The sequence below is a fragment of the Lycium barbarum genome, chromosome 5 (genome assembly GCF_019175385.1).
Source record: "Lycium barbarum isolate Lr01 chromosome 5, ASM1917538v2, whole genome shotgun sequence".
Taxonomy (NCBI): Eukaryota; Viridiplantae; Streptophyta; class Magnoliopsida; order Solanales; family Solanaceae; genus Lycium; species Lycium barbarum.
This window is the reverse complement of record NC_083341.1, coordinates 63,014,277-63,036,360: the sequence shown is the minus strand read 5'-3', so window position 1 is coordinate 63,036,360 and position 22,084 is coordinate 63,014,277. Positions and strand designations below refer to the sequence as shown.

Here is a 22,084-nt window from a genome sequence, read left to right as displayed (position 1 = left end):
AGGCGCTTTGCGGGTGGGCTAGCAGATTCCTTGCCTTACAGATGGAGGCTATGGGGGTTTCCTTCCAGTCCGTTGTCGAGCATGCTTCGTTGGTTAAGGCCAGTGCATTTGGAAAGGGTTGGTGAGAAGAGGCAGCGTTAAATTGGGAGTTATGGTGGTTCTAGTTCAAGGGGCACTAGTCAGTCTTCTAGGCCGTATCAGCCATATTTCTGCCGCCCTATGCATTCTACCTTGTAGGCTTCCTCCAGTGAGCTACCCAGGCAGAGAGATCCGGAGAGTTCATTTTCTCGACCAGTGGACAGGGTAGTTTCAGCCAGGTCCTCAGCTTCAATTTATCAGTCTTAGCCCCCTCAGGGTTGTTTTGTATTTCGAGAGTTTGGTCAAATTGCCAGGAGATGTCCCCGAGCTAGGCTAGATCATCGATCTCAGAGGACTCCGACATCGTCAGATAGTCGAGAAGGTGCTTCTCAGAGGGGCGGTGCTCAAAGAGGACGCAGTGGTTCTCAGGTTTCTAGAGGTAGATCCCAGGTTGGAAGATGTGGGTCCTATAGTTCGAGAGGTGGATCTCAGTCTGGACGTGGTTGGGCCTAGTGTTATTCATTCCCTGGTAGAGAAGCAGAGGCCTCAGATGCCGTTTCTATCTGACATAGAACAACTTTCGAGTTATTTGATCCAGGATCCACTTATTCATTTGTGTCTGCATATCATGCCGTTGATTGGGATTTGCCTTGTAATAGCATAGCTATACCTTTTCATATGTCTACTATGGTTGGAGATTCTATTCTCGTTGATTGTATTTATCGGTCATGTTTGGTTACTTTTATAGGGTATGACACTTAGGTAGACTTGATGATTCTTGATATGGTGGACTTCCATATTATCTTGGGTATGACCTAAATTTCTCCTTACCATGCAATTTTAGAATGTCATGCCAAGACAGTCACGTTTGGCAACCAAGTCATCCCCAGACTTGAGTAGAGGGGTACTCCTATCCCCACTTCGAAGAAGATCATTTCCTTTCTTTAAGCGAAAAAATTCACCAACAGGGGGTGTTTAGCTTATCTGGCTCATGGGTGTGACACTACTGTTGCATCTCCACTCGTTAAGTCAATTCCTATCGTGAATGAATTCGCGGAGGTATTCCATACCGATTTGCCGGGTATGCCACCCAATCGCGACATTGAATTTTGTATAGATTTGGATACGGTCACTCGCCGTATTTCTATTCCGCCATATCGGATGGCACCGGCTGAGTTGACAGAGCTTAACGAGCAGTTGTAGGATTTATTGAGCAAGGGATTCACTTGGCCGAGTGTCTTCCCTTGGGTTGTTGCAGTGTTGTTTGGGTCACGACCCGACTAGGGCCATGACGGGTACCCGGGGCTAACCACCAAGCACCACTCATTCTATTACTCATTTTGCGGCCATACATTAATCTCATGGTTATAGTCATAGAAGAGCCATTTCCACTTGAAACATAACCTTATATACATAAACCCTCTGGTCATCAAAGTAATATAAATACATGCGATAAGAAACCGTGAGACCATACTACCCAAACATTCGTATCTACGAGCCTCTAATAGAGTACTAGACATATGGACGGGACAGGACCACGTCATGCCAAAAACATATATACACAAAAGAATAAATCAATGGCACCTCCGGAACAATGGAGAGCTCTCAAAGACAGCTAGTAGCTCCTTCGAGTCTGGATCACCTCCTTGTCTACTTGTAGGCATGAACACAACATCCAAAGAAAACAGACGTCAGTACGAACGATGTACTGAGTATGTAAGGCATAAACAATAACGATACATCAATGACATATAGGGATGTCAAATGAAGAACAACCTGTAACTGACTGTCAATCATGATAGAAACAATGCATGCTGACTTACTTCATAAACATCATCATATCATGTATGCATATATATGTATAAGCTGCCCGACCATATAGGTACGGTGTGATAATCATTAGCCCACGTCCAGGCCTCCCGCGTCCGAGGGTACCATCTCATGCCGCCCACTAGTGGTTTCTGCCCATGCCATCAAGACATGGTGTATACGCTGCCCGCCTTAGCGGTGTCTGCCCGGCCGTATAGGCGCGATTTAATATCATCATCATATACTCATCATAATGCACGCATAGAAACTTAAAGACAACCATACTTTATCGGGGTGACATAAGGTCGTGAACCCCCGATTCCATTATGGAGCATTCATAAGCATTCTACCTCACCTTAAAGGAATTAGCATATAAGGTGAGTGTATACAATAAACAACATCATATCATGAACTCTAGAATCTTTGGACTTAAGCTCATTATCATTATCGTGCTCATAATGTATCTCTTATCTTTTTCTCATATAGTTATTCATGAACATAGACTCTTAGTTTCCGGAATATAGGGAATTCATGGGGAAGGAGGGAAAATCATGCCATAAAATTCATGCCTTAGAAAGAAGGGACTAGCCTCACATACCTTTTTTCTTAGCTATTCTAGCGCTTGATCGTTCTCCTTCAACGCTCACGTTTCTACCTTCAAGGGAATTTCGCATCAACATTAGCTAATCGATTATATGAACGTGCTTACTAATGCTAGACAAAATTGGGCAGCATTTCCTTTGTTTATAAAATTTTCCTCATATAACATATCAACTTCCAAACATCCATAACAACATTCACAACATTATAAGTAACAATCATCATTCATCTACATTATCCACATTTCACAATTTCACTTCAATTCCTCCCTATTCACAGTCATAGTTCACTACTGCATTTTCTCACATATAATGCTTATCCCATATTCTAAATGTCATTTATAGCATACTTATAATCAACACATCTCAAGAATCATGATTCATTTTAACTACAACTCAAATAACTCATTATTCTCTCATACATGACCCATTTTCTATCTCGTTCTACAATCCAAGTCTTTCAACCTCTCATTACCTTAAACAACATGGAATGATCATAAATATTACCTTAGATAGTGTAGGAATTAGCCTTGAGTGGAAATACTTCTCTTGCACCAAAACACTAGTTCACTTCCAATGGGATTTCTTGACTTGGATGAACTCCAATGAGTTTCTTACACTTAGTTTTGTTGGTTTGATGAAGTTGATCACCAATCTCTCTTGAGTTCTTGTGGATGAAGAGTGGAGAGCTCTCTAGAATGTTCTTGAAGTGTGGAGAGGGGAAATGAAATGAATTAAATGGGAGAGGGTCCTTATATTAATTTTAAAAGTTGTCCCGACCAGATTCTACGGACCAACATACTGGCCGTATGTAAGGCCGTAGATCTGGTCTAGTGAAGGACCCATGCTGGTCACAACATACGGCCTAACATACGGCCATTATGTTGGGCCATATAATGCCCAGCTTTCCAAAGTTCGTTCTCGTCGACTCATTTGACCTCCAATCCTTATGGAACCTTCTTGACATTTATTTAACACCTCATTACCAATCTAAAGGACATTATAACTCTTCTCCAAGGCTTCATTAAGACATCATTAATTCGATAGTCGTAAATCTTGCCCGACACATAACATATACCTTACTTTCAGTGAAAACTTTCTTCCCTTACTTCAAATGTCTTTGAAATCTCGATTAGGATCATCAAATACTATTCCTTACTTATCGAAACATCGTGTACTTGGCGCCCTTCTTAAGTCCATTTACTGCACGTTGACGAAAAATTTTCTGAGGTGTAACATTCTTCCTCCCCCCCCCCCCCCCCTTTTGGAACATTAGACCTCGAATGTTATGTTCTCGGGAATTTTACGAAAATTTCACCAGAGTTTTCTCTGTAATTTAGCGCTACCATCCTGTCACAACAGCCCATAATAACATTACCTCATAGGGCCACAATACAATAGTAATATAAGATGGCCACACACGGCCCATATGCATAAGAAGAAAACATACATACCTCATAATCTCGATGTTTCATCGTGGATCTCTTCTGGGGGCTGAAATAGGTGCGGGTACTTGGATTTCATACTCTCTTCTACTTCCCAAGTTATTTCTTCTCGGTTGTTGTTTCGCCATAAGACTTTAACCGAGGCTACTTCCTTATTTCGAAGTATCAGTACTTGCCTATCTAATATGGCAATGGGCACTTCTTCATAGATTAGATTTTTCGTTACTTGGACATCATTTACCGGCACGATCCTAGTAGGATCTCTAACACACTTACGGAGCATTGAGACACGGAAAACAGGATGGACTGATTCGAGTTCTAAGGGTAAGTCAAATTCATAAGCTACTTGACCTACCTTGCGAACAATTTTGTAAGGTCCAATGTATCAAGGACTCAATATCCCCTTCTTACCAAATCTCATCACTCCTTTCATTGGCGACACTTTTAAGAATACCCAATCATCAACTTGAAATTCTAAGTCTCGCCGGTGGTTGTCCGCATAAGATTTTTGGCGACTTTGGGCTATCAATAATCGATCTCGGATCACCTTGACCTTTTCTACTGCTTGTTCAATCAAATTAGGACCTATTAGCTGTACTTCTCCGACTTCAAACCATCCAATTGGGGATCTACACTTCCTTCCATATAAAGCTTCATACGGAGCTATTTGGATGCTGGAATGGTAGCTATTGTTATATGCAAACTCAATAAGAGGCAAGTGGTCATCCCAACTACCACCGAAATCTAGTACACATGCCCGTAACATATCTTCCAAGGTCTGAATGGTACGTTAGGCTTTACCATCAGTCTGCGGATGAAATGTCGTGCTAAGCTTTACTTGAGTACCCAAACCTTCTTGGAAAGATTTCCAGAACTTAGCTGTAAACTGTGCTCCTCTGTCCGTGACAATTTCTTTGAGATATAACCCTGCATAGTCTCCTGCTGAATATGCGGTTCTGACTGGAAGAAAATGAGATGATTTTGTCAATCTATCCACAATCACCCATATAGAATCATACTTGCTTCGGGAACGGGGTAGTCCCACAATAAAATCCATATTTATTTCTTCCCATTTCCAAGTAGGGATTTCCATTGCTTGCAATAATCCTCCTGGCTTTTGATGCTCGATTTTCCCTTGCTGACAGTTTTGACATTGAGCTACAAATTCTGCTATGTCTTTCTTCATGCCATCCCACCAATATATTAACTTGAGATCATGGTACATCTTTGTCGCTCCTGGATGAATAGAATACCGAGAATAATGAGTTTCTTCTAGAATTCAACGACGTAATTCTGCAACATTCAGAACACATAGCCTACCTCGGTATCTAAGAATTCCATCCATAGAAGTTTCAAACGGAGACTTCTCTTTTTCCTGAAATGTGTCTCTACAGTGGCTCAATTAAGGATCTTCATATTGACGCTCTTTTACCTCCATGTCCAAGGATGAAACAGTGGGATTATTGACATCAATTCCTGTGCTACCTGAATCAAGTAGACGAACTCCAAGATTAGCTAGTTGATGGAGCTCATGAATCAATTCTTTCTTCTCCGAAGGAACTTCACATAGGCTGCCAATCGATCTGCGACTAAGCGCATCAGCTACTACATTTGCCTTCCCGGGGTGGTATAAAATACTCACATCATAATCTTTCAATAATTTTATCCACCACCTCTGCCGAAGATTTAACTCCTTCTGTTTGAAAATATATTGGTGACTCTTGTGGTTCATATAAATGTCAACATGCACACCATACAAGTAATGCCTCCACATCTTTAGTGCATGAATAACTGCAGCCAATTCGAGATCATGAGTTAGGTAGTTCTTTTCATGTTTCCGTAGCTGTCTTGAAGCATAAGCAATGAGTTTTCCGTGTTGCATCAATACACACCCTAACCCAACGCCAGAAGTATCACAGTATACAACATAACCATCTGGCCCTTCAGGGAGTGTCAAGACTGGGGCTGAAGTTAGCCTATCTTTCAACTCTTGAAAACTACGCTCAAAAGCATCATTTCACTGAAATTTAGCTGACTTCTGGATCAACTTCGTCAATGGGGCTGAAATAGATGAAAATTCCTCTACGAACTTTCTATAATAACCTGCCAATCCTAGAAAACTACGGACTTCTGTGGGCGTTGTAGGCCTTGGCCATGTCTTCACAGCTTCAATTTTTTGTGTATCACCTCGAATGCCATCATCTGAAATAACATTGCCCAAAAACGTTACAGAATTCAACCAAAACTCTCACTTTGAAAATTTTTCATACAATTCCCGAGTTCGAAGAATTCCAAGAACAATATGTAAATGGTCTGCATGTTCTGATTCTGTGCGAGAGTATACCAGAGTATCATCAATGAATACTATTACGAATAAATCCAAGAGAGGCCTGAATACATTATTCATCATATTCATGAACACTACCGGAGCATTAGTTAACCCAAATGACATTACTCGGAATTCATAATGGTCATATCTCATTCTGAAAGCTGTTTTGGGAATATCTTCTTCTTTAACTCTTACTTGATGATAACCTGACCTCAAGTCTATTTTGGAAAATCACTTGACACCCTGTAGTTGATCAAATAAATCATCAATTCTAAGAAGAGGATATTTGTTCTTTATCGTCACCTTATTCAACTGCCTATAATCGATGTACATTCATAAGGAACTATCTTTCTTCCTCCCAAATAGGACTGGTGCTCCCCACGGTGATGAACTGGGTCTACTAAACCCCTTCTAAAGAAAATCTTTCAGCTGTGCCTTTAGCTCTTTCAATTTTGCCGGAGCCATTCGGTAAAGAGGAATAGAAATAGGCTTGGTATCCGGAAACACATCAATAGAGAAATCAATTTCTCTTTCCGGAGGAAGGCCTGGAAGTTCATCTGGAAATATATCCGGAAATTCATTCACTACCGGAATGGATTGGAAAGTCGGTGGCTCTGCTTCAATATCATGAACTCGGGCTAAGTGATAAATATATCCCTTAGCTATTATCTTTCTTGCCTTAAGATAGGAAATAAACCTACCCGTTGGAGCTGCTGTGTTACCCTTCCATTTAAGCACGAGCTCTCTAGGAAATTGAAATCGAACTATTTTGACTCGGCAATAAACATTAGCATAGCATGAGGCCAACCAATCGATACCTATAATCACATCGAAATCTATCATTTTTAGCTCAACTAAATCAGCTTTAGTCTGGCGGTCATATATCACAATTACACAATATTTGTACACTTGTCTAGCTATCACGGGATCCCCAACCGGAGTAGATACCTCAAAAGGTTTAATTGGCTCGGGTTTCACCCCAATACGACCAGCAACATACGGAGTAATATAAGATAAAGTAGAACCCGGATCTATCAATGCATACACATTATGAGAAAATACGGATAATATACCGGTAACCACATCCGGGGAAGACTCAAGATCCTGTCGTCCGGCTAAGGCATACATACGAGGCTGAGTGGCACCTGAAATAGATGCTCCCTCTCGGCCTCTACCTCAGCCTGCTAGAATCTGGGGAGTTTGCCCTGCCGGGCGCACTCAAGAAGAACCAGCCACTGATCCTGTGGGCTGAACCCCAACTCTACCACTCACCGACGGGCAATCTCGCATCATGTGCCCAACCTGGCCACAGGCATAGCAGGCATTCGAACCTTGGCGACACTTTCCGGAATGTAATCTACCGCACTGACTGCATCGCGGTACTGGGGTCTCCTCTGGCTATAATCTCCCCCAAACTGGGAACCTGAGGCCCTCGAACGCTGTCCCTGTCCTAAACGAAAGGAGCAATCAAATCTCCTACCCATAACCCGAGGAGGTGCACTAGTCGCCGACTGGCCTGAGTGTCTAGAATATGATTGCCTCGATCCCCCTTTGTAGTCGCTAGCGGAACCCATAGATCTAGCCCTCTTATTTTGCCCTTTATCAATATCATGTTCACCCCTTTGTGGGTGTTGTTACTCCTCTACATTTTGGGTATGAGCCTGAATGCAGGAAATATCCATCTCACCTTGCAAAGAAGCCGTCAAGCAATCTTTAAATAAATGTGGCCCTAAGCCACTCACAAACCGGTGCACTCTATCTCCCATATCAGCCACCATAGTCGGGGCATATCTAGCCAACGAATTAAACTGAAGGTTATACTTCCGGGCTCTCATACTTCATTGTTTCAAATTTAAGAGCCTATCCGCTCTAGCTCGGCGGACCTCGAGTGGAAAATAGTGACGGATAAAGGCATCTATGAATTCTTGCCAAACCGGAGGAGGCGCATTTTTTTTTCTCAATGATCTCCAATTATTATACCATAAGACTGCCACATCCCAGAGTCTATACGGTGCCAACTCCACATATTCGGTTTCGAAGGCATGGATTATCTACAATGTCCTTAACATTTCATCAATAAAACCTTGCAGATCGTCATCCGACTTTGACCTGAAAAACTTCGGAGGATTCAAACTCATGAAATCACGGGCCCTAGTGCTAGCTACCCTGTTACTCGAACCTGTGCCCTGCCGCTACGCCTGAGCGGCGACTAATTGCGTCAAGAGATGGATAGCTTCGGTCATTTATTGACCCGAAGTAACCGATGGAGGTACTAGAGGCATAAGAGCTGGAGCTGAAGCTCCCTCTTGTTCTTCTAAATTAGGCGGAGTGGAAGAAGTATTAGATGGAGCCTCATTATGTGATTCACCCTATTCTACATTCATTGGTGGCTCTCTTTCTACCCGCCTTTTTATCGCAGCCCTGCCCTTCTGGGCGGCTGTAGCTTTTACCTTTGGCGGCATTCTGAAATCAAAGCACACTATTAGGGAGGAGATAATATTATAACACAGCTCCATTGCATGATCTCTTAAGATGAAGAATGGTCATTTTTCCTAAATGCCATGTATCCTTCTGTTTATTAGTGTGGCGTGCAACACACCATAAACAAGAATCTACTAGACACGGCTCGTAGACACTTCCTAGGACTGAACTGCTCTGATACCACTTTTGTCACAACCCGACTAGGGCCATGACGGGTACCTGGGGCTAAACACCGAGCACCACTCATTCTATTACTAATTTTGCGATCATAAATTAATCTCATGCTTATAGTCATAGAAGAATCATTTCCACTTGAAACATATTTACCTTATATACATAAACCCTCCGGTCATCAAAGTAAAATATAAATACATGCGATAAGAAACCGTGAGACCATACATGCGTATCTACGAGCCTCTACTAGAGTACTAGACATATGGACGGGACAGGACCCTGTCATGCCCAAAACATATATACACAAAAGAATAATTGGCAACTCCAGAACAATGGAGTGCTCTCAAAGACTGCTAGTAGCTCCTACGAGTCTGAATCACCTTGCTGTCTACCTGTGGGCATGAACACAGCGTCAAAAGAAAATAGATGTCAATACGAACGTTGTACTGAGTATGTAAGGCATAAAAAATAATGATACATCAATGAAATATAGGGATATCAAATGAAGAACAACTTGTAACTAACTGTCAATCATGATAGAAACAATGCATGCTGACTTACTTCATAAACATCATCATATCATGTATGCATATATATGTATAAGCTGCCCGACCATATAGGTACGGTGTGATAATCATTAGCCCGCGTCCAGGCCTCCCGCGTCCGGGGGGTACCATCTCATGCTGCCCACTAGTGGTGTCTGCCCATGCCATCAAGACATAGTGTATACGCGGCCCGCCTTAGCGGTCTCTGCTTGACCATATAGGCGCGGTGTAATATCATTATCATATACTCATCATAATGCATGCATAGAAACTTAAAGACAACCATACTTTATTGGGGTGACATAAGGTCGTGAACCCCCGATTCCATTATGGAGAATTCATAAGCATTCTACCTCACCTTAAAGGAATTAGCATATAAGGTGAGTGTATAGAATAAACAACATCATATCATGAACTCTAGAATCTTTGGACTTAAGATCATCATTATTATCGTGCACATAATGTATCTCTTATCTTTATCTCATATAGCTATTCATGAACATAGACTCTTAGTTTCCGGAATATAGGGAATTCATGGGGAAGGAGGGAAAATCATGCCATAAGATTCATGCCTTAGAAAGAGGGGAATAGCCTCACATACCTTTTTTCTTAGCTATTCTATCGCTTGATCGTTCTCCTTCAACACTCACGTTTCTACCTTCAAGGGAATTTCACATCAACATTAGCTAACCGATTATATGAACGTGCTTACTAATGCTAGAGAAAATTAGGCAGCATTTCCTTTGTTTATAAAATTTTCCTCATATCACATATCAACTCCCAAACATCCATAACAACATTCACAACATTATAAGCAACAATCATCATTCATCTACATTATCCACATTTCACAATTTCACTTCAATTCCTCCCTACTCACGGTCATAGTTCACTATTGCATTTTCTCACATATAATGCTTATCCCATATTATAAATGTCATATATAGCATACTTATAATCACAACATCTCAAGAATCATGATTCATTTTAACTACAACTCAAAAATCTTATTATTCTCTAATATATGACCCATTTTTATCTCCTTCTACAATCCAAGTCTTTCAACCTCTCATTACCTTAAACAACATGGAATGATCATAAAACTTACCTTAGATAGTGTAGGAATGAGCCTTGAGTGGAAATACTTCTCTTGCACCAAAACCCTAGTTCACTTCCAATGGGATTTCTTGACTTGGATGAACTCCAATGAGTTTCTTACACTTAGTTTTGTTGGTTTGATGAAGTTGATCACCAATATCTCTTGAGTTCTTGTGGATGAAGAGTAGAGAGCTCTCTAGAATGTTCTTGAAGTGACGAGAGGGGAAATGAAATGAATTAAATGAGAGAGGGTCCTTATATTAATTTTAAAAGTTGTCACAACCAGATTCTACGGACCAACATACTGGTCGTATCAATTATACTGGCCGTATGTATGGTCGTAGATCTGGTCAAGTGAAGGACCCATACTGGTCACAACATACGGCCAGTATGTTGGGCCGTATAATGCCCAGCTTTCCGAAGTTCGTTCTCGTCGACTCGTTTGACCTCGAATCCTTATGGAACCTTCATGACATTTATTTAACACCTCATTACCAATCTAAGGGACATTATAACTCTTCTCGAAGGCGTGATTAAGCCATCATTAATTCGATACTCGTAAATCCTGCCCGACACACAACATATACCATACTTTCCTTGACAACTTTCTTCCCTTACCTCAAATGTCTTTGAAATCTCGATTAGGATCATCAAATACTATTTCTTAGTTATCGAAACATCGTATACATCGCGCCCTTCATTAGACCATTCACTGCACGTCGACGAAATTTTTTTCTAGGTGTAACAATTTGTGAAGAAGAAAGATGGATCCATGAGGATGTGCATTGATTATCGCCAGCTGAACTAGGTTACTATTCGGAACAAGTGTCCTATACCTCGTATTGATGATTTATTTGACCTGCTTCAGGGTGCTTTAGTGTTTTCACAGATTGACTTGCATTCAGGCTACCACCAGTAAAGGATTAGAGCTGAGGATATTTCGAAGATAGCCTTCCGGACGAGATATGGTCATTATGAGTTTCTGGTGATGTTATTTAGTCTTACCAATGACTGACTGCGTTTATTACTTTGATGAATGGCATCTTTAGGCCATTCCTTGATTCCTTTGTGATTGTGTTTATTGATGATATCTTGGTGTACTCCAAGAGTAGAGAGAAGCATGAGAGCCATCTTCTCTCTGTACTTGGGTTGTTGAAGAAGAATAGCCTTTTGCCTAAGTTTTCGAAGTGCGAGTTTTCTTTGGAGTCTGTGGCATTCTCGGACCACGTTGTGTCTAAGGATGGGATCATGGTGGATCTTCAGAAGATTGAGGCCATGAGAGATTAGGCGAGGCCCACTATTGTTGTTACACCTCGAAAAACAATTTTGCGTCATGTGCGTTGTGAGTAAACTAACGCAAGCTGGAAGAGGTCATGGAACCCTTATAAGGTTAATGAATACTCTTACAAAATGTTAAGAAAGCGTCTAAAGGTTTCGGGATCAAGCAAATCGAAGAAAATAAGTTTGTTGAAAATTTGGAAAAAAGTTGACAGAATTTTGGGTCAGCTTTAGAGGGGTATATCCCCTAGTATATTGGGATTTTTAAGGTGTTTCAAAAGCCTAAAGTGAAGTTCGACGAGTTACGTTTCCAACGCAACAAACCGCTCGTCGATACGACATCGGAGTAGAGAATTATGGACGTTACTAGTCAGGCTGACAGAGCAGAAACGCGTGCTACAGTAACTGCTACAGTACAGACGCGCTACAGTAACTGCTACAGAAGTTGGTGTGAACAGTAAAAATCAGAAAATTTAAAAATGAAAATCTGATTTTTCTCTCTCATTTTCTACCACCTTCTCTCCCTAAATTCTCTCTACACTTCTCCAAAACTCTTTCTACCAAATTCATGGCGGTCTAAGATGAAATTCAAGTGATTATATCCAAATTCAACCTCAAAAGTTAACCTTGGTAACGAAGAACAACTCTATAGCGCTGTGTTGCGTTTAAGGGTGATTGAAAGTTGAATTAGCGGCAGATTTCAAATGGTATTTACTGTTTAAGGTAATTTTCACATCCCCTTGGTTGTGCTTAAGCTTAATTCCACGTTTGTGAGATTGTTTATAACAAAATACTACAAGATGGCATTGAAATAGCCTAAGATATGGCTACTGTTTCGTTGGGATGTTTTGAGGTGATAAATATGATTTGTGATGGTTAAAAATTATGGAATACAACATGATTGTGCTATGGTCTCTGTCGTTATTTGTATTTATATGTTTATCAAGTGAATTGGTGAAAGAAACATATGAAATTTGAGATTGAAAGTGGAGATTGAAATGGTAGGCGTGTGGGCTGTTTTATGGCACATATTGGTGTTGTAAATGATGTTATTGTCTTTGTTGTTGTTGTTGGTTGCTGAATTATAATTTCAGGCTAGGCATATAAACAGGGGAGATGCTGCCGAAATTTCGACAGATTCCAGAAAGAGTTAGTTGGAGGGCTTAAGACAAGCCTATGAAGATGAGTCTAACAATAGTATAAATTTTCTTGAATATAGATTTATGAGCCTGGGAGGCCAAGCGTTGAGTAGTTAAATTTAAGGCGACCAAAAAGGTATGTTAAGGCTCGTCCCTTTCTTTCAAAGGCATGATTCCTATGATATGATTCCATAAGTGTTCCATAACCTCCTTGATTTCAAAAGCTAGAAGTTTATGACTCTTAAAGTTTCTTATGATGTTAAAAATGAGAACATTTTTATGATAATTACTTTGAGGATAATTTTATGCTTAAGGCCTCAAGTTATGATTTCAACGATGATATGAAAATGTTAAACTATTTCATGATCTTCTCGATTTATTTCATTGTTGTTGATCTCACCTTATAAATTGTTCCTTCAAGGTGAGATAGAGCGATAGCTTCTATTTGAACTCCTATGCATGCCATGAGTACAATATATGCATATGGCTATTTTGTGACATTACAAAGTTCTATTATTTCATTTTGAATATGCACTGCACTCATTTTCATTATTCATGCATATATAAGGCACAGTTGACAGGGGTGACGCTGTGACCTTTGCTCTGTATATATAAGGCACAGTTGACAGGGGGTGACGCTGTGACCTTTGTTGTATATATATACACTACAAAAAAAAATAGCATTTAGTGACGGACGTATTCCGTCGCTAATCAGCATATATCTGTTGCTAAACATGTGTTGCGACGGATTGGCGACGGAATATCGTCTGTTACGATTTTGTGCGTTGCTAACCTATTGGCGACGGAAAAATGAAATCCGTAGCAAAATTAGCGACAGAGTAGCGACGTATGAGATCCGTTCCACATTATAGCAACGGAATATTTTGTTGCTATTGTTATGAATTCCGTGACTAATTTCATATTTCATTTCGTCGTTTTAGTAAATTAGCGACGAAAACCATTGTCGCTAATCCATCACAAAATATTGAATTATTTGTGCCTGCATTTAGCGACAATACAATGTTTGTCGCAGTTTGTAGCCTACTGTTTTCCCTCTAGCAACGACCAAAATCCATCGCAAATCTGTCACAAATATTTTTCTTCTGATTTTTTTTAAATACACCTGTTGAAACATACTAAATACAAATTAATAAATACCCTTAAAAATAACTGACATTCACATAAAATAATATTTATAAAAAAAATTCCAAATAGATAGCGAAATCGTAATCGTTAAGTCCAAAACACCGACAACACCAAGCTATCAACTACCAAAAGAACCCACACATCCATCAAGTATTGTTAGTGCATAATTTTGTTCTTTCCAACAAAAAGCAAATAACATAAAAAACTAATGCATGGGTGAAGGACTACGATCATCATCAGAAACTAAAGGATCAACATCGTCAACGTTAGCAGTAGTAGGAGGAGGCACTATGGGTGTCACAACTGATGGTTTGTCGATAGGAGTATTTGGATGATCTGATGGTGAAGAAATCACTCTGCATGCCTTCTCAATAAATAAAGGAAGCAAGCGATCAGTCAGTGTAGGAATCAATCGCATCACTAACTCCTCCATATTTTCTATAGGTGTTGATTGAGAAGTTGAAGGTGCTGTTGATCCTGAAGCATTAAAGCCAAAATTGACGCAAAGATTCGGCCCATAGTAACTTTGTGCTTGAGATCCAAGACCATATATTCTTCTCTTCCTTGCTCCCCCAGCAGCTTCATAATAATCTTCACATTGATCAATATCAGACTGAGACTGTGATTTTTCCCGTAATATTTCTTGATATCTTTCCTGTAATAATTAGTGAAATTAAAACATCAAGAATACTAACCATTCAATTTTACCAAATAAAAAGAGAAAATAATTCCAAAGATAAGAGAGCAGATATTTATCCATTTTTCGTTGGAATTGAAGTCTCATGATGACCAACAAAATAGAGTTTCATACAACTTGGATATAAATGATCATATACACTGTCTCATAGTCAAGTAACAGAACATGAAAAAAAGACAATTAGAGTTCCTAAACAACAAATAGAAGGACAATTTCAGGCTATTTCCTACTGATTTAAGTCACTACTGATACTACTTTTCAGTTCTTCCTGTCTAGTAGACTGTTTATATCAAGCAAAAGTAAATTGACCAACATCAATAGCAGGGCTCAAAGGATTTAATTTCAGCATTATTACACAAGGAGTAACAGCTATGGGAGTTTGAATAGGGCAACTAGCAGCTGGTTCCACTGCATCACAGGAACAGGCTAGTGTTGTCACTTTGCAGACTTGGTTTAGTTGATGTTGGTGTACAAGTTATACAGACTAACAGGCACAAGGTTGCATAAATGCAGCACTTGTTGCTGCTGCGAGTCAGCAAGGGAACACAAGGATTAAAAAAAGAAAAAGACTCTGCAGACATAAGGATTGCTGCAAAATTGGAGTCAAGAGTGCCAAATGTGGAAAATATATTGTTTCTGCTATGTGACTATGTCCTGATAGTCTGATACTACATATTTTCCTGGCGGATTGAATATGTCTGATTTGTTCAACCAGTATTCTATAGCTAAATGAAAGGAATGCTGACATTCTTTGTACCAAATAGTTGGTGATCATTTCTCCATCACATTTATATACCTATCATTTAAACATGATCTTATTAGGTTTTGAAGCTAGAGTAGAATGAATTTGGCTTAGGCACATGGTTGATAAATTAAATTATGTATGTATCAGTGAGGAATTAGATTAATAACAAGTGAACATACCATGATGACTGGGGCACATGGTTGATAAATTAAAACTTCACTTGACTAACGACTTGCTGAATGATCTGCATTTAGTAAAACTATTGATGGTTAGCTTTTATTCATCCCAGAAATGTTAACTTGCAGGCAAACATCTCTGAAGACTTGCCTATGCCTCCTCTCTTTCAGTTCCTTACCGTATTGGCTTTTAAAATTTTTGTGAGCGAGAAGGTAGAAACCTGTTCCCTCTCCAAAAATATTTATCCATAAGAAACCCGTCCTTCTCCAAAAATCTTTATCCGTCACAAATGAAACGTACAGCCCCTTCGTCTTAACGAACAAAGAATCCACCTTAAAAGCGTTATAGTTTAAATTGGACAGTCCACACTTTTAAAGATCATGCTCAAATCAAGAGTTTGAAAAACCATAGGATCAACTTAAATCTATGAAAGATAGATTTATGCTCAACTTACAGTATGTCCTGATGCATGTTTTTTTTTTTTCAAAACTGAATACTTGAGTCAAGTCCCTATCTCAGGTTATTATAAACATAAGGGCAAAGTCTTTCAAAAGAATATGCATTTTGGTAAGCAAGGTTACTAAAAAACAAGGAAAAGATGCACTGCACATTTAAACTAAGCCATCACTGTGGATATTTAGGGAAAATTTAAGGACATGAATACAGAGTAACTTTTTATTTGATCAAAATAGTAACTTCATTTTTTTTTATTTTTTTTAAGAACAAATGAATGATCTTTTTTCTTCCAGCAAAACACACAAGTCTAGGTCAATCAATGCACTTAAAATAACTTGAAGTGGATACAGTCATAATTCAAAACGAAATTCTTCCAAAGAACTTTAGCCAAAGTTTAAGACTAAGATCTGAAAGAGACTAAGATCCTAAATCATGGCAGATTATCCCATTTTAAGACTAAGGTCTCTTTGAATATAATGAAAGAAAAACTCTTACTCCATGTTGTAGGACTTATATAAGAAAAGGTATACAAACAGAAAGAGAGGAAATTATCAAAGAGTTCACACATGCCATAAAATAGTGAAAAAGTTTCCATGGTTTTCATTACTCCTCATGTACCAATTAACATACGAAACTGATGTAGTAGATAAGAACAGTGAATCAAACACCAACATTTGATTAACAAGGGGGTAAGCTATTGGTTGAATTATCACAGCTCCCTAAGCAAACTTTAATAAACTAAAGAGCAAACTGATGCATGAACTAGGAAAAAAAAAACTAACACAAATGAATTGGAACGAGTCAACTAAGCCAAAATCTCTTTGTGCTTACTGGAGAATTATACACAAAAATGAACTTTTGGTTCATAAGACATAAAGGAAACAGGGGAACTAACTTAAAGAAAGGCAAGCTAGTGAATACATCAAGAGAGCAACATTTGTTTCTGGAAACTCAAAGTGGAAATATGCTTAAACTGGAAATTTTAAGCATAACTTGATAAAAATCTATATAGCGATTAACATTTGTATAACTCTAACATGCTTGGAGAACAAAGAAAGTCACTCATTGTAATATATAATTTCATGTTTTTGGAACTAAAATGCTCAAGGAAGAAGTAAAACAGGCTGAAACATTAGGCAATACTCAATCTCATACTAATCTAAGCTTGAGCATAAGCTAAATCTCATAACATAAACTTATCGATGAATGCATGAGGATTTCATTAACAATTACAAAAATGGTATTTAACCAAACAAACATTTTCTAACGAGTTGAGCATACTGGAAAAAAAATAAACAGCAAAGGGAAATAAACTCATGCTTTTCACTCAAATTTAAAGGAAGCTAAACATCTAAACCTGTAAACTTAATCATGCTGAATTCCTACAAAAATCAGAACGACGCTAACAAATATGAGATCGAGTCCATTAACTCGTACTCACACAGAATTTAAATAGGCAGAAAACTTAACTAGGAAAATAGCTAAAAACGACACAGCCAAACAGAACCGGAAAAATTAAGAAAGAAGAAGGAGAATTTATGCTCAAACAAGAACTTAAACACTCAGATTTTAACACACACTAATTGACTAATAAACCAACTGACTTTTAGCGAGAAATGAAGAAAGGCTAAATATGGAAAAAAAGTGCAGGAAATGCTAAGTAACTCATACTTTGCAATGGAGATGACAGGAGGAAATAAAATGGAAACTAACAAAGCATTAAATTAACTCATGTTTTCTATTCAAATGGAGTAACAACATCGACATGAAAATAGGATAGACTAACCAGTGAACATATTCTCATGTTAAATAGCAGGTAAAACGTTCTATTTCTACGGTCACGAAACAAAACACACATTCACATTTTAATATCTAATGAGCATGATATCTGCTAGTAGACGAGAGACAGAGTCACTAAATAATTTATTCGAGCATTTTATTTCTTCAAAAGAACATGTAGACTAGGCTAAAAAAAATAACTAGCAACATATTCTTGCATCTTCAACACACAACAGTGGACAAAACAGAAATGCTCCTGTTGGGAAACCAATGTACTCCAATGGGGAAGATACTGGACATTCTAATCCTATGGGTGGACAACAACTTAACTCTGTTGGTGGGAATATGCTTGCTGTTAAAGACGAAATATTTCCCGACGCAGACTATCAGAATACCATTTTCCCGGAGCAATTTGGACAGGATGACCTCATGAGTGCCTTCCTAAAATAGCAAGGAAGTGTTGGACCAGTTGAAACTGAATTTGGCTTCGATGGATACACGTTGGATAATCTTCCGGTTTAAGATGTGAACAAAGCTTAGTTGTTGATGTACCTGACAGTTTAAACATATAATTTAAAGACACCAGTGTACACAGTTGCTGTTACACCTGAAAATTTCTGGTGAACCAAAATGAAGGAGTCTCACTTTTTTCTTCAGCTATAAAACTTGGATTGTGCTCTAAGAAGGAGTAGCTGTTGGATGGGAAGTATGAATATCAGATAGACCACAGAAGGGAATAGACTTAGCTATTTGATGATACTACTGCATGGTGCGCCAAAGGCAAACATGCAAAGTTTTTCCTGGTATTAATAGGTGATTTTAGGAGAATCACATTTCTTGGGTGCAAACGTTAGGTGCAGGGATTTTCATAAACAGGACGGTCAAGTTCTAACTTCAATAATGCAATCTTTTCCCTTTCACATTCAGGATTGATCTTTTAATGTACAGATTTCATTTGAATTACTTATTAGGATAAGTCTGTCGGATTTAAAAAACAAACTGAACATTTTGTCCAAGTTATTTTTAAAACTGAACATTTTGTTCTTACTATTGTAAGAAAGGAGCAATAACAAAGACAAATCCAAAAGTAAAGCAATAATTTATGGTTGAGACACAATTCAAGTAGACAATCTGGTAGAGAAACAATTCAAGTAGACAATATGGTAATCTCGTTATAGCAAGGTCAGAACTCAGAAGAACAAAAGCAACCACTAAGCAAGAACAAAGCAAACTTCATCTGGAGCTAGTATCACGAAAGTGAAGATATTAACACCACAACAGAATCACGAAACTCCAAGGTGATTTTTCAGAAACTGGAGTGGAGACTTGTATGCAACAACCTAGGACTGCCAAGGTGGAGTTTCACATTATGGCTAGTACTGAATGAAAAACTGTACACCAATGATAAACTGTTCAAATGAGGCATTGCACAGAACCAGGTTTGTCCTTTGTGTACTCAGGAGGATGAAAGCATATCACATTTGCTTTTTACTTGGAAAACTACCCTTTTCAAACGAACTGGAAAAAGAAAAGACGTTCAACACCAACAAACTGCAGAAACTTGCGAAAGATTATAAGTACAAAGAAGAATAAGAGAATCGAAATTATAGCGGAAAAGGACCCAATAATTGTGCAGAAATTAGAGGTAACAGATTGCTCATCACCTCTGATGAAGAAGCTCAGAAATCAAACAACCAAACAAAGGTAGATGATCAGGAAACAGCAGAGCAGAAAACGAAAAGAGAGTTAAAGCACACAAATTACACACAATTTGAAGCGGCCACTTCATCGTCAAAGCACACATTTTTTACATGGACATCTAACCTTGTTACCGATCATGTAATTTCATTGAGAAAGTGCAAATTGGATAAAATTATCTACACCGGTTACAAAGCTAGAGTTTATACCCCCTCGGCCATCCAACCTTTCATACATCCAATCACGCTCTAGATTATTCATGTTCCTATTAATGTTGACATAAAAAAAGTAATCAAATTAATGTTCTGTCTTCATATCATTAATACAACTGAATGACCTCTAAATGGAAGAACAAGCTGAAATAACTTAGTGAAACAGAACATATCATTCACCTTTTAGTTAAAAAAAATGACAAACTGAAACAAAACTGAAACTGAAACAAAAAAAATCGAGTAAGAAACCCAGTTCACTAACACTGATTTCAAATCACAGAGTACAGAAAACATTGAGTAAGAAACCCAGTTCACTAACACTGATTTCAAATCACAGAATATAAAGAATGTTGAGTTCTTCAAGCTTTTTCTCGACATGCAACGAATTAAAACAAAATTTAACCACCAAATAATATTATCCTACAAGGTTTAGCACAAACAAAGGTCGAATTTCCATTTTCATCAGATTTTGGCCCAAATAGAGATTCTCAACACTTAACCTTCAAATAAACTATAAACCCAACATTTTTCAAGACACCCACCTTCAATTTTAGCCAAAAAAACACTTAAAGACACTCTGTCCTTTAGATAATAAGCAAACAAACACAGATTTCTTAATTTCTATTTTAGGTTTAATGTGAGAAAACACAAAGAAGGAGATAAAGAAGAAAGAAACTGCCCATAAAACATAGAAAAATCAAAACATACCTTTCCTTTAGATAAAAGATGCAGCAGAAGAAGAGAAAAACACAATAGAAACCCTAGATTCACATTATTTTGATCTCTGTTGTGCGCTCTCTCTCTCTCTATGTTAGCAATTTCGCATACTCTCTCTCTATATCTTTGTTGGGAGCGTTTTGAAGTGAAATGAATTGAAATGTTTACCCTAGGTTATATCTTCTATTTTAACACTTAGCAACGGAATAGCGACGAATTTTACATTTTGTCGCTAAATAATGCATTGATTTCTTTTAATCATTAATATTGCAACAAATTTTTCCGTTGCTGCAAATATATATTTTTTTGGAGAAAAATTAAAAGGCCTAGCGACGGAGTTTTCGTTGCTGAATCCGTCGCTACATAAAAATAAAATTTGTCGCGCCTCTTCTGTTGCTAAATCAGTAGTGAAATTTAAGGCGCCAAAATTTCACGCTAATCATTAGTGATGAAACTCAGTTTTCGTTGCTAGTCCGTCGCTATATAATGAGATAAAATTTTAGTTGCTTTTCTAGCGACAAAATGAGTAATCCGTAGCTAATCTGTCGTTAATTAGCGACAGAATATGGGCTGTCGCTAATATTCCTTCACTAAACGCTGGTTTTTTAGTAGTGATATATATGGCATAGTTGACAGGGGGTGATGTTGTGGCCTTTGTTGTGATGTGTATATATATGGCCCAGTTGACAGAGGGTGACGTTGTGGCCTTTGTTGTGATGTGTATATATATGGACCAGTTGATAAGGGGTGACGCTGTGGCCTTTGTTGTGATGTGTATATATATGGAACAGTTGACAGGGGGTGACGCTGTGGCCTTTGTTAGGATGTGTATATATGCGGCACAGTTGACAGGGGGTGACGCTGTGGCCTATGTGTTGATGTTTAATTTATCTTTGGACATTCATTAAAATGTTTCAGACGTCTTCCATGATTTTATGTACATATCAATTTAAAAAGGTTAAAGTTGCATGTATGGTATCCGCCTTAAGAGGCAATCAAATGTACGGGTCATCTTTATCCCCTGTTATGTTCTATACTTCTTATTATGATGTTATTCATGCCTTACATACTCAGTACACTATTCGTATTGACCCCCTTTCTTCGAGGGTTACATTTTATTCCACGCAGGTATATACAGATGAGTAGAAGACGCTGGCTATAGGATGTTCCCAGGCTATCAGCTGGATTGGTGAGCTCCATCTCAGTTCGGAGTGTTACCGAGTCAGAGTACTTATGTTATGGTATCTCGTGTATGTTAGAGACTTTTCAGACAATGTCCTGTGGATAGGGCGTTGAGGAGTCGACAGTTGTGTAAAGTTACCATATAGGTCGATGTGTTTTTATGCTTTATTTCTTTTAAAGATTTTATTATGACTAAAAGGTTTCTTTGAATTAACGATAAAGGAGAAGTTGTGACTCCTGCATGGAATAGTAGTATGGTACTCGGCCGAGTAGGGTCTTGCGTGCCAGTCGCGGCCCTCC

The 22,084-nt window shown here is 38.6% G+C and overlaps 1 protein-coding gene across 1 annotated transcript; it reads right to left on the bottom strand.

Moving 5' to 3' along the window:
- Window positions 1-14,199: 14,199 nt before the first annotated feature.
- LOC132642500 (uncharacterized) lies at window positions 14,200-20,731 on the bottom strand. The gene is made up of 3 exons (XM_060359664.1): window positions 20,594-20,731; window positions 15,743-15,807; window positions 14,200-14,776 (listed from the first exon to the last, which is right to left on the bottom strand). The coding sequence occupies exons 2-3, from the start codon at window positions 15,743-15,745 to the stop codon at window positions 14,327-14,329; spliced, it is 453 nt and encodes a 150-aa protein (XP_060215647.1). The 5' UTR covers window positions 15,746-15,807; window positions 20,594-20,731; the 3' UTR covers window positions 14,200-14,326.
- Window positions 20,732-22,084: the final 1,353 nt, after the last annotated feature.